At 41.1% G+C, this 12,714-nt stretch overlaps 1 protein-coding gene across 1 annotated transcript in view; it reads right to left on the bottom strand.

The window, feature by feature from the left end:
• Positions 1 to 8,462: 8,462 nt before the first annotated feature.
• The window catches only part of LAMA4 (laminin subunit alpha 4), a 117,118-nt gene continuing 112,866 nt past the window's right edge, over positions 8,463 to 12,714 (bottom strand). Inside the window, exons 37-38 of the mRNA XM_077301695.1 lie at positions 10,044 to 10,163; positions 8,463 to 8,765 (exon numbers count right to left, since the gene is read on the bottom strand). Of these exons, the coding sequence (XP_077157810.1) occupies positions 8,620 to 8,765; positions 10,044 to 10,163 (266 nt within the window). The 3' untranslated portion in view covers positions 8,463 to 8,619. The remainder of the gene's footprint in view (positions 8,766 to 10,043; positions 10,164 to 12,714) is intronic.

Genomic DNA, 12,714 nt, shown 5'->3' with positions numbered 1-12,714 from the left:
GCCTGGGGTTTGCTCCCGACGCGGGTTAAGGCGCGCGTGAAATGCCCCTGCTCCTGCCTAGTGGAGAGGAGCGGCATTTTTGTTCAGAGCGCATGAGGATCTCCGCCGTCTCCGGATCTTCAGCGCTCCCCTTTTCCCTTCCCCTGGCAGGTGGCAGAGAAATTAGGCGCCATCGGTAAATGAAGCAGGATCCCCCTCCAGTAGGCATCACTTTGCACTCATGTTGATCATCGTTTGTCATTTTGTTAGTCATCTCCACTTGAAACAACTCGATCTGCAACTTCATTTCACTTTTCACATTGATTTAGAGTATATATGAGTATGTTAAGCATCACTGGTCCCAGTACCTATCTTTGGGGAGCCCAACTGTTTTCTTCTCTCAAATATGAAAAATGCTAATTTATTCCTACCCTCTGCTGCTTGTTCTTTTTGTAGAATGGTAATGATAGTAGGAATAAACTGGCAGCTTATGAGGTGCAGTAAATACCTGTAAAATTGAGGACACTTAAAACAGTTTGCCAACATTTAGAAAAAGACTTGGTTCTTATATGCTGCTTTTCTCTACCAGAAGGAGTCTCAAAGTGGCTTACAGTTGCCTTTCCTGTGCTGCACGAGCTGGGGACAGGACTCACTGCTGGCCTGCTGCTGTGTCTCAGCATAGCCAGTGTTGCAAGCTTGGAAGGAGGTGCTGTTCCATTTGGCCAGTGTCACAAGCAAACAAAACCACATGAAGCAGGTTGCTGGACTCCCCTCACTGGATATTTACTTGATAAACTCTTGGTTACTGTTGTATAGTGCAGTGGTTCGCAACCTGAAAAAGGCTGGGGGGGAGGGCGATCCGTGCGCCGTGCATATGCGGCAGCCCCTGTGCAAACATGCATGCATGCGCGTTTGCGCCTGGTGGGGCCGCAAATACGCACGTGTGGCAGTTTCATGCGCAGACCTGCCGCACATGCGCATTTGTGCCCCTTGTGGAGCTGCCCTCCTTGCTTGCTGCACTCTCTCTCTAGAATCTGGCCCTTAAAGTGTTACTCACTGGACCTCACATAACCCCTCCTGCTAATTATCTGCCCCCACCTATTGGTACAGGGCTTGTTGGCTTCTTAGTCTGTGGAGTCTGCCCTCTGGCCCCAGTTGGTGTCTTGACATGGGTCTAGCATGGTACCACCTCCCTCAGGAGGTAGTCACTGTCACTGTACTCTGACAAGGTTGTCTAAGATTCATCACAGTAGCTTTAGTTTTTAAAAGATGTGTGATGCACCATTTCTATAATATGGAGCAAATGCAAAGCAATATTCTCATGAACTTGTTTTGACTGTTAAGGGAAAACGCATAAAGTTAATGATATATTGAAGCATTTGGCTTGGATCTGAAGATGGCATATTGTTAACGTTGGAATAGACAACATCCATTGTACAAAGAAGAGAAGAAGACACTTTAGGGGGTAGTAAAAAGACAATTAGGATAGTGAGGTCATTAGCACCTTCTCTCCTTTTAAGTGTCATTCCTTGTCTCCAAACTGGTACTCTTAGAACAATTTCCTCCTTGAAAGTTCCATATTTACTGTCTCAGCTAGATATGTATTTAGGATCTTATTTCTGTTTCTGTTATTATCAGGTATATTAGTTCATTGATAAACCTTTATCTACACTTCAATCCAGTTGTGCACTGTTGTGTTATTTTCTCTGGCTTCACTTGGCACAGCAGCAGTTCTGTCGGATGAAATCATGTTTCTATCTGCAGAGGAGAGGACAGGGAAATTTTTACTAATTTTCTTCTGCTGGAGAATCCCAGTTGACTCCCCCTGCTGTTTCTTTAGATCCACTGATCAATGGGAGCACAACTTTGGGTGGCACAGAAGGCTTCAGTGACGGGAGGATTAGTGCCATTTAGGAACCAGTGCTTTGTATTTCCTGGGTAGAGCTCATGCATTTTGAAGGTTCTGTATTTTGTAATCACCCAATATAATATGAACTTAGTTTATTATACTTCGTTCACGCATGCTCAAGGCGGCCAATGAAATCAAAACAATTACAACGGATCTTTTAAAAAAGTGTGTGTGTGTGTGTGTGTGTGTGTGTGTGTGTGGGCACAGCCATCTTGTATTTTTCAAATTTTGATGTGAGTTGTTATTCTGAGAATGATTTGATATTGATTCCTGCTCACTGCTGTGGTGGGCTTACATTCAACGACCTTTAGCTTTGCAGCAGAATTTCATTTTTTCCTATGTGTGAAGTATGTTGGTTGCTTGGCATACCAATGGGTTAGAAGTGAGGGCAGAGTTGTTCAGTGGCTGCTGATGTTACAAAAACACTGATTCTTTGTATCATCAGCAGGAAAATAGTAATATTTCTTATTTAGTTCCTGGAATGAGAGAATTTGTATAATTCTTATTATAGAAGTGAAAATTTTCAGTTTTACTTGGGAACTTAATTACATGACAAGGTGTTGTCCATACAGTAAATGTCAAGAAATAAATTCTGAATACTTTTGATTAGTTTTGCAGTCTGCAATTAGCTGTAGTGTACAATTACTGAGTAGGGTTGTAAAAAAAAAAACCCAAAACAAAACAATTTTGGGGGGGCTTAGGTGCATTTGACCAGAAAAAGAATTGGTATTTCTCAATATTCCTGAATCCCAATACTGGTATGGTATTGAGATTTGGGATTTTTCAGGATTTCTATTTTTTTACTCCATTATACCCTATTGGGACCATTTTGGGACCATTATACTCAATTGGTTATCTAAGGGATTTGTTTTTTGAGATAAAGGCATCAGATTTGCAGCATAGCTGTTGGTGCCCCTCCTCAGATCTCAAAGTACAGAGGCACAAATCCAAGCTCTGTACAAGAAAATGGGAAGGGAACACAGAGAAACAAGAGTGAAGGAAAAAACCCTCTTGAAACTAGCAAGATTGGGTTGAAAATGGCAAGAGCAGCAGGGAAGTCCACAGAAACCTCCAGACACAGAAACAAAAAGAAGAAAAAATATTCCTGGAAGATCTCAAATATATCTGGGATTTTTTCAGGACACCTCCCCCCCCCCCGATTTTTTTTTTTTTATCCTGTTTCTCCTCGGGATGTTAAAATGTAACTGAAAACTACCAATAAGTTATTGTTTGGGTATATTTGTGGCTTGGTTGTCTCAAAATACACACTCCTATTGCATAGAGCAACATTAATATTTTAACAAAAAACATTAAAATCTGTTCAAAACCAAACAGGATTACATTAACCAAGGAACAGTTATGTAAATGTGCAGTGCTATGGATGAAGCATGGACACCATTGTATTCTTCTTGTACTTACCGTATTTGCCGGCGTATAAGACGACTGGGCGTATAAGACGACCCCCCAACATTTCCACTCAAAATATAGTTTGTTACATTACATTACAGTACTATGGGCCACTATGGGCAGCTATGTCTATCCCAACTGAAGTGCACCCGGCGTATAGGACGACCCCCTCACTTGGAGGCATGTTTTTCAGGGGGGGAAAGTAGTTTTATACGCCAGCAAATACTGTATACTGACCTTGAGCTGCCAGAAGTTGTTTACCTGTTACTATCTTTTCTCTACTTACTTTTAATCCTGAGGGTAGGAAGTGTATAGATGACTGCCAAGCTTACCCCTGTGCTTGCTGGTAACAGCAGAAAGAAAACCTGTCTGTATATAGGAATAGATTCGAAGAGACAACCATAACCTTTCATGCTACAAATAAAGTTTTCAAAGAATGATTAACTCTTTTATGTCTGTATGCAGAAATCTTTGGATTCTGCAGAGTTTTGAGAATTGGAGGTCGTATAAATAGGCGGGTGTGTTCCTAAGTCTCCTAAATGTGAGGCAGAAGTTTAGAAGGTGAAGCAAATTTACAGATTCAGCTGGATTTTTGTTAAAAAAAACAAGACACCATCAAGAGGTTTGTGTTCACAAATATGCTAACATGCATATGGAAGCACATAATAAAAGCTATTGTAATTTTGGGAGTAGAAAACTCTGCTTTATCTTGTTTAAAAAGGCCTGGTGGAGGATTAGTACATGCAGTGTCTGGCCTAATCTTCAGTGGTTGATGAGATGCACATGGCTTGTACAAAGTATCCATTACCTTAGCCTAGGATTCATTCCGCACATCTGCCAATATTGCTGGATGTCCACAGAAGCTCAAACCGCTACAATTTGTAGTGGAATTTTGACATTTCACACAGTGCAAATTGTAGTGCAATATTCATGTACCCATAGTGCTTTTTTGGTAACGCACATGTTTCTGGTCATGCAGGAACTGCAAACAAGGCGCTCTAAATTTGTGGCGCATCTGCCTGCCTCAGCCCATCATTCAAACTGAAGAGCCAATCAAACAAATCACGCTCGTGGCTCCGAAATGCCCCTTTCGCTTTAAATTTTATTTTAAAAAAATCCGAAAACACATGTGGCAACGAATATGTGTTAATTCATTGCTTCTTTGCTTCACACAGAACTGTATTTCATTGTAATTTCCCCCCAAAAATGGCTTTTTACACAAGGCTAAAACGGGGGCTAAAAAAGCACGCTGTAGGAGCTTTCACAGTTCCTCCATCCACGCTAATTAATACAGCCTGTTGGCAGACATGCATGTAATTGTTGACACACATCTCCAAGAAAACAAACATACAATGCATGTTAGTGCAGGCAAGGCAACATTCGGGCACATGGTGAGTAAGGGACTCTGTGACGTTATGATGCTCACAGTGAAAGTTTAAAGTTTAAAACCTGTCGAATGAAAAGTGTGCTCGCTTGTTTGTTGCTTTATATGATTTGTAGGGGGAAAAAGGCATTCCAGTCTCCCGGAAGCTTGCAGGCGGGAGTGGAGGAGGGACCTGATTTGTCAGTTTTTAATTTGTCCATCAGTCATAGACCCTTCTTTCTTGTCATCTCTATCCAACTCAGGTCTTTCTACAACTCTCCCGACATAGATGGAGTGGGCAGGCACTACCCATCTTCCATAGTAATGATAGAGGCAAAAAATGTATCCAGCTTCTCTGCCATTTCCCTGTCATCATCCTTTAATAATCCTTTCACCTCTTGGTCATCCAAGGGTCCTACTGACTCCCAGGATGGTTTTCTGCTTCTAATGTATTTGAAGAAATGTTTATTATTGGTCTTTTTTTTTTTTGCAGTATGTTCCTCATAGTCCCTGTATGATCTCTGACTTGCATTTTATTTGCCAAAGCCTGTACTCCCTTTTACTTATGTTATTTGGACTAGCCTTCCACTACTTAAGGGAATCCTCCTTACCTTTTACTGCATTACTTTATTTGTTAATCATGCGGGCCTTTTAAAATACCTATTTGTACCTTTCCTAACCTGTACTATACATTGTAGTTTCAAAGAAGTTCTAAGTAGTTCCTGACAGAGCAGTTTCTCAATGGAACAGGCTTCCTTGGGAGGTGGCTGGTTCTCCATCTTTGGGAATTTTTAAACAGAGGCTAGATAGCCATCTGACGGAGAGGTTGATTCTGTGAAGGCTCAAGGGGGTGGCAGGTTACAGTGGATGAGCAATAGGGTTGTGAGTGTCCTGCATAGTGCAGGGGGTTGGACTAGATCAGTGGTCCTCAACCCCCAGTCTGGAGACCAGTACCGGTCCATAGATCAGTCGGAACTGGGCCGCGGCTCCTCCTCATCGTCCTCCCTGGCTGCTGCCTCAGGGGCTGCCCTGCCACTCTGCCACCGGCTCACCTTTGCTGCTCTCCAGTGGCCGCCATGGCTGTGGCTCCCCCTCAGCGTGGTACTGCGCAGCTGCTGCTGGCAGCGCCTCTCAGTGGGCAGCAGGAAGTCAGGGGTGCTGGCGGGAAAGCAAGTGGAGCAGCTCAGGGGGCAGCAATGTCCCTCAGCAAAAGACTACCCCCCCGGGCCTTAGTAAAATTGTCAAGCGTTGACCAGTCCCCGGTGATATAAAGGTTGGGGACCACTGGACTAGATGACTCATGAGGTGCCCTCCAACTCTATGATTCTATGAAATAGTTTCCAAGCTTTCTGAAGGAATTTGACACCTCCTTACTTTCCCTTTTAGTTTCTTCTATACAAGTCGCCTTATTTGAGAGAAGTGACCGCTTCTAAAGTTAAATGTATTTGTGTTGGTCTTTTTGAGCAACTTTCTATTTACATAAATGCTCAACTTAATAGCATTATGGTCAGTGTTCCTAACTGGTGTTAGCATGTTTACATCTTTCATCAGGTCTTGAGCATTACTTAGGACCAAGTCCAGGACTGCTTTCTCCCTGGTAAGTTCTACTCCATGGCACAGTCATTGAGAGTACCTAGAAGCCCAATCTCTTTCTTCTGACTTGAACATATATTGACCCAATCATTGTGTGGATCATTGATATCACCTATTATGACACAATTATTTTGTCTAGTTGCTTAATTCTTTTACTGTTTTTAAATCATCCTCTTTTTTCTGATCTAGTGGGTGATAACAAACTCTCAAAGTTAAGGTTCTTTGTGGCCTGCTTTTTACACCATGCTGTAACTTTTTTTTACAAGTCATCATTTTGTTTCTGGCTGTGCTCCATGAGCTGTTGTTTTGTGAATCTGTGAAAGGTAGAGACCCCAGCTGCTGTTGACTTTCTCCTCTAGCCTACTCCTAGGTCCAGCTTGTCACCTGAGCCTGCCAGACCCTGATGTTGCTGCTTGGGCATATCCAGGCAAGGCCTCACCCTTGTTCCCTTCCTTACAGCCTCTGGATGGGCAGTCTGCTTTAGCAGTCTCTAGGTGAGGCTAGTCCCTGCACGTGTCTCTTCTGACACAGACGGAGATTTGGCCTTCATTCCCAACAATCATGTGTTGGATGTAGTGTGTTAAGATAGGTTGTAAAATGTTGAAAATGATTGTCTACTAAAAATACAAATTTTGAAACAGTAGTTTCGGATAAAATTTTATACCTGAACTTCATTTATAATGATAATTTATTTCTCCTGAAGTGAAAAGCTTAGCATCCAGGGTAGAATTTTGTAATTTAAATGGATTGCTAAAACAGTAACATATGCACAAATAATAAGCTTATCTTTGTTTATAACAAGGAACAGTTCATTACACTTGTCAGTTGTGGAAACACATAAGTGGCTCAATCGCTTCAAAAGAAAATAGAATAAAACTAATTCCAATTTCTTTGTGATAACTGCGTTCCATCATCTAAATGAATAAAGAATATAAAAACCAAATAAAGAGACTGCCAAGACAATTGTTTGTGAAGCATGTCAATTATGTAGTTTATTCTGAAAGGTATATTAGCAGATGTATTTGGGACAAATGTTGGACTTGATCTAGTAGCCTTGTGGGCACAGCAAGTGTGCACAAAGGTTTCCAGTACGTCTTAACAGAAACTGATCCCAGTCCTTTCCTCGTGCATCTGGACGCATGCATGCGCTGTGCTGTGAGACATTAAGGAAAATGGGAGGTCTGTTTGAACTCCTACTTGCCAAGTCTTGCAAGCTATTTGGGCTTTAAGTATGAGTGCCGTATATACTCGCATATAAGCTGAGCCGCATATAAGCCGAGGCACCTGATTTTACCACAAAATCTGGGCAAATTTATTGACCCTCATATAAGCCAAGGGTGGGAAGTGGTCCATCACCACAGGCTCTCCCATCCAGCCTCCCCCAGAACAAATACAGAAAAGTCAAGAGGATGAATAGCTGTTGAGTTTTGTACCCCACTTTCACACAAAAGAAACCAAAAGAATTGGAAGAAGTGATTAAGAAGAGGAAGAAGTGAAGGCAAAAGAAAAAAAAAGATAAGAGTCCCTCAGTTAAACCATTGATGTTCTACATACAAGCTGTCAGAGCAACGATTGCCTGGCTGCACCAGGCTTTTATTTCCATTACCGTATATACCTGTGTATAAGCCGAGGAGGGCTTTTTCAATGTGAAAAAAGGTGCTGAAAAACTAGGCTTATATGCGAGTATATAGGGTAATTGGCTTTGGGTATGGAGGGCAGTTGAATGGGGATATTGGGAGCTTCCTTATGCAGATGCTGCACTCCTGGTGCCAGTAGGTTCATGGCCAAGATCTACTGGGAATCTACAGCAGATGGAATTAAAATATTTATGTTAAGCCTTTTTACTTGATTTGTTGGTCACATGTAACCAATCTATCCAAGATTAGTTTGGGAAAGTGACCCATCTTTGAAGTGTAGCTGTTGTGACTCAAGACAAACAAAAGGTACTTGAAGCCTCCCGCTGCTGTTCTAGACAGTCAGAGCCTCAGAGCTCTGCCTTGTGCATATCCTGTTCTGAGGAACATTTTCTTTGGCGCTGATTCCTGAGGTCAGATTCACTCATGACACAACAGCTGCAGTCCTATGTCAAGTTAGGCATATTGATTTCATTGGGTTCAGCACACAACAGTATAGGTAAACATAATCCCTTACAACAGAGAGAGCTTCCACATACCTCAGGAACTTAGTGCAGTGCAGAAAACAACATATATATTTATGGTAGAATACACATTCCCAGTAGTGATTATAAGCATACTGCTTTAGCAAGGACATATACTAAGCAATAAACTTTCATTTTCTTGATATTAAATACATCATCTTCTGCTTCCCCCCTTCAGTGCTGTACAGACCACTGCAGCTCTTCAACTTCTCAGGTGGCAGGACACATGTTGATGCTCACAGCACCACTGACCAAAGCTGCCTTACTGAAGCTCACTGGCCTTTCATCAATCGCAAAGTTACGGATGCATCCAGTGAAGGAATTGCGTGTAGTCAGGCTGAAGGTCAGGAGAGACTCTGCAATAAAGTAAAAAAGAAAGTAGCCATAAATAGTTTAAAAATCAAATAGCTACATGCACCAATGATTATTAAAGATGGTGATACAAAAAAGGGGCAATTGACTGAAACATGATTTTAAAAAAATACAGCTATGTGGCCAGAATTTATTTTACTTTTAACTTCAATAAAATTTCTGAAATCAATTGCTGAATAACTGTTAGAAACATTTCTATTAAACTGAAGTGTTAATGATTATTGACTCATTTTGAATTTAAATATTTTACAACAATGCATAATCCTTTTCATGAACTAGTTTGGTCATATGTATTTAATTCACTGATTAATTCAGTGAGCCACCCTGAGTCCCCAGAGATAGGGTGGCAAATATGGCAACAAGAATAATAAAGAAAATATGAAGTGACACAAAAATTCAAAAAGTCTTGATCCATAAGTCTCCTGCCCCTTTAGGCAGACAGCAGGCTGTGTGGTTCCTTACAGGGCTTCAGTAGAGGTTTCCCCCCCCCCCTTCCTCAGCCATCCAACCTCTGCATTAAATGTCCTGTGATGCAGCTGGCCTTTCTGTACACAACTAAGACTCTCCTGTGTTTCATGTGAAAGCATTCAAAGCGATCCCACCACAGACCTGACACCAAGATTACTTCCAGAATGGACAGGAAGTGCAGCCTTATGGGTACTTCCAGTGATGTGCAGAAGAGCTTATGCTTGCAATGAATGATCTGCATTTTGCTGCTTGCCTACTGTAGCTGCACTGTGGTACAGGTGTGGCTATGGCATGACAAAGATAGGAAAGGTTATGCTGGAACTCTGCTCTGTGTTGTGCTCTCTGCACATAGAGGAAAACGGATCCTTTTTTGTCTTGTATGAACTGGATTATGACAGAAATAAAAGTCAGAAAGGGACGTTATGGCATATGTTGTTTTATATTAATGTGCAACAACAAACCATGTTTCGGGTGTGAAAAGGAATTTTGTATTCAGTATAGTTAACTTACTAACTCAGTGATTACATTTCAAGCATATGAAACTGTTGAACATGAGAAATAAATGTAGTAATTTAGATCCACTGTTTCAGCATGTAAGTAACTATCATACCTACAACCTGCTGCATTGAAAGCCAACCGTGAAGGGTTTCCATGTTTTGTATTCAATGTTTAGAGAATTGTTCCACTGTGAAAGTTTAGCTTCAGTAAAATAATGACAGAATTTTAACTGGAAACCATGCTGAGTGAATGAAGAATTTTTATTTTATAGAAAACATGCATTTAAGAAAATTTACCTGGCACTCCTCCAATGAAAACAGGCTCCCTGTGGTCAACTGCTTTTGGATTTAATGGTCCTACAACATGGTTCACTTCAGAATCTACATCCAACTGGACTACATTAGAATCCTTAATAACTGTCATGCAAAACAAAAGATACAGAGCAAATATGGATTGCTGTTCTTCTTTTTGTTGCACATGAAATATACATTATTTCAGAAATAGACTTGAAAACTCCCCCAAACTGAAAAGATTGGTTCCATCTCCATGACCTGGACCTGCTCTCCCATAGTTGGATAACTGGGCATGTGCCTATACATGCAAGGCCAGAGTTCAAGCATCATTCCAGCCATCCTAACAAACAGCCAGCATTGGATTAGATCAGAGATGGTCAAACTGTGGCTCTCCAGATTACTATGAGCCTCTGTCCATGGCAATTGTAGTTCATAGACATCTGGAGAGCCATAGTTTGACTACCCCTGGGCTAGATAGATAATATAACCATGTGCTGATTTGAAACACATGGTTGTTACCCTCAGAGACATTTAAAGCAGTTCCTTGCTAAGTCTGGAAGGAGAAGTCCCTGATTTTTGTTGTGCTCCTAAATCTTTGACTTGAAAGCTCCAAGTTATTATACCAATCAACAATAAACGGAGATGTCAGATATTTTAGAATTCTTTTATATTTTTAATATATAGCTCATACTGTATCTCCATAGCCACACTTAAAAATTCAATGCTGTGCAGTGGTTGGAGCATCAGACTACGATTGGGGAGATCTGTGTTCAACACCTCACTCACTTGAAAAGCCCAATGGGTGAACTTTGGCCAGTCAACATCCCTTAGCCCTCTTAGGATATCTTTTTCCAGGATAAAATGGGGAATTTGTTTGTGCTATGCAGAAATCCCTGGAGAGTGGACGGGAGCTAGTTTGATGTAGAGGTTAGGAGTGCGGACTTCTAATCTGGTGAGCCAGGTTTGATTCTGCACTCCTCCACATGCAACCAGCTGGGTGACCTTGGGCTCGCCACAGCACTGATAAAGCTGTTCTGACCGAGCAGTAATATCAGGTCTCTCTCAGCCTCACCTACCTCACAGGGTGTTTGTTATGGGGAGAGGAAAGGGAAGGTGACTGTAAGCCGCTTTGAGACTCCTTCGGGTAGAGAAAAGCAGCATATAAGAACCAACTCTTCTTCATAAGAAAGGTCTTTTGTCATTTCCTTTAAATATGCTTTTAATACACGACTAGAGGTAAAGTCCGTTGCTCCCATGAAGGTGATGGGCACTCGCACGCACGCTTGCACTGTGGTCTTCCTGGGTCCTGGCCTTCCTATCCCCGCTCGATCTTGAGATCTAGCATAGTGTAGTGGTTAAAGAGTGCAGAATCTAACTTGAGAACCAGGCTTGATTCCCCACTCCTCCTCATGTACAGCCAACTGGGTTGCCAATCTTCAGGAGATCTTCAGAAATTACTGAGCTTCAAACATCAGTTCTGGTGGAGAAAACAATGGCTTTGGAGGGTGACCGGTCCTGCTTCCCAGTGAGCAAGAGGGGAATGGAACAACCTTGCCGGTGAGTAGGAGGGCTGCTCCAGAGAGTGGTGGCTCAACTGGCGTCATCCACACACTATCTGGGTATTATTGGGGCTAAAGATTATTGCAATATATATTTTAAATTGTCTATAAACTGCTATGGTGAAAAGACGGGGGATAGAAATTACTAAAATGAATACATAAATGAACTAAATCCCATAAAGACATATTAAGAAATGCGCCATGCCAACAGGGATGTTAAGACATTGCTGAATAACTACAAGAACACCAGATATTTTATTCAATGGTGACACAGTATTTAACAAATACGTTGGGATTTTGTTATCTTTTTACATTTTGAACTGGTATACATTTTGACTTGTATAATTTTTCAAGTTTCTTTTTTAATATATTCACCAGAGATTTCAAGCGCCTGGTCGAAAGAACAAGGCAGAATTATAGAATAAACAAAATAAAAGCCCTTAAGATATGTTAATATATTGTCACATGTTAAAATGTACAGTAAATGTAATTAGTTTCCACTTTGTGTCAACTTCAATCTGTATAACTGTCCTTTCTGGTTAAAGTAAAAGTTCTTAATTATATGCAGTGAAGCTTAGCTCTTGTACGAGACTTGTGATCTAGCAGCTTTGCATAGTTAATAAGGCAATGGCATAGATGACAAAACTTAACTGAAGAAATAAATATTTAGGAGTAAGTAATGGTAATAAACCATTGTCAACATATAATATGCCTTCTTTTCATCATGGCAGGCTGCACTCAAGCTGGAGCTAAACTTTACATTAAATAAACATCTGCCTCTGAATATGGCTACTGATTATTTAATTTTCCCTCTTATAACAATAATTATAATTATAATGTGTCTTGGCATCACAGTATTATTTTCTCTCTCCACCCCAAACCTGTCCAAAAATTCAAACAATAACTGTAAGAGCATGGAAATGCACAGTGCTGTGTCATCAAGATATGAAATATAATAAACTCACTGATATGAAATATAATAAACTCATTAAATGTTTTTGGTGAGTTGGTGGGGAATGTCATTTTAAAAGTCAACAGGAGCCCAACTAAGCTTGGAACTGTGACATGGGACAGAATGAGAAGCTCTTGTCTACCTTCCCCCGATTTTCCTCAGC

The sequence above is a fragment of the Paroedura picta genome, chromosome 1 (genome assembly GCF_049243985.1).
Source record: "Paroedura picta isolate Pp20150507F chromosome 1, Ppicta_v3.0, whole genome shotgun sequence".
In the NCBI taxonomy this organism is placed as follows: Eukaryota; Metazoa; Chordata; class Lepidosauria; order Squamata; family Gekkonidae; genus Paroedura; species Paroedura picta.
Note: the sequence above shows the minus strand (reverse complement) of the source record. Positions and strands in the feature narration are given on the sequence as shown.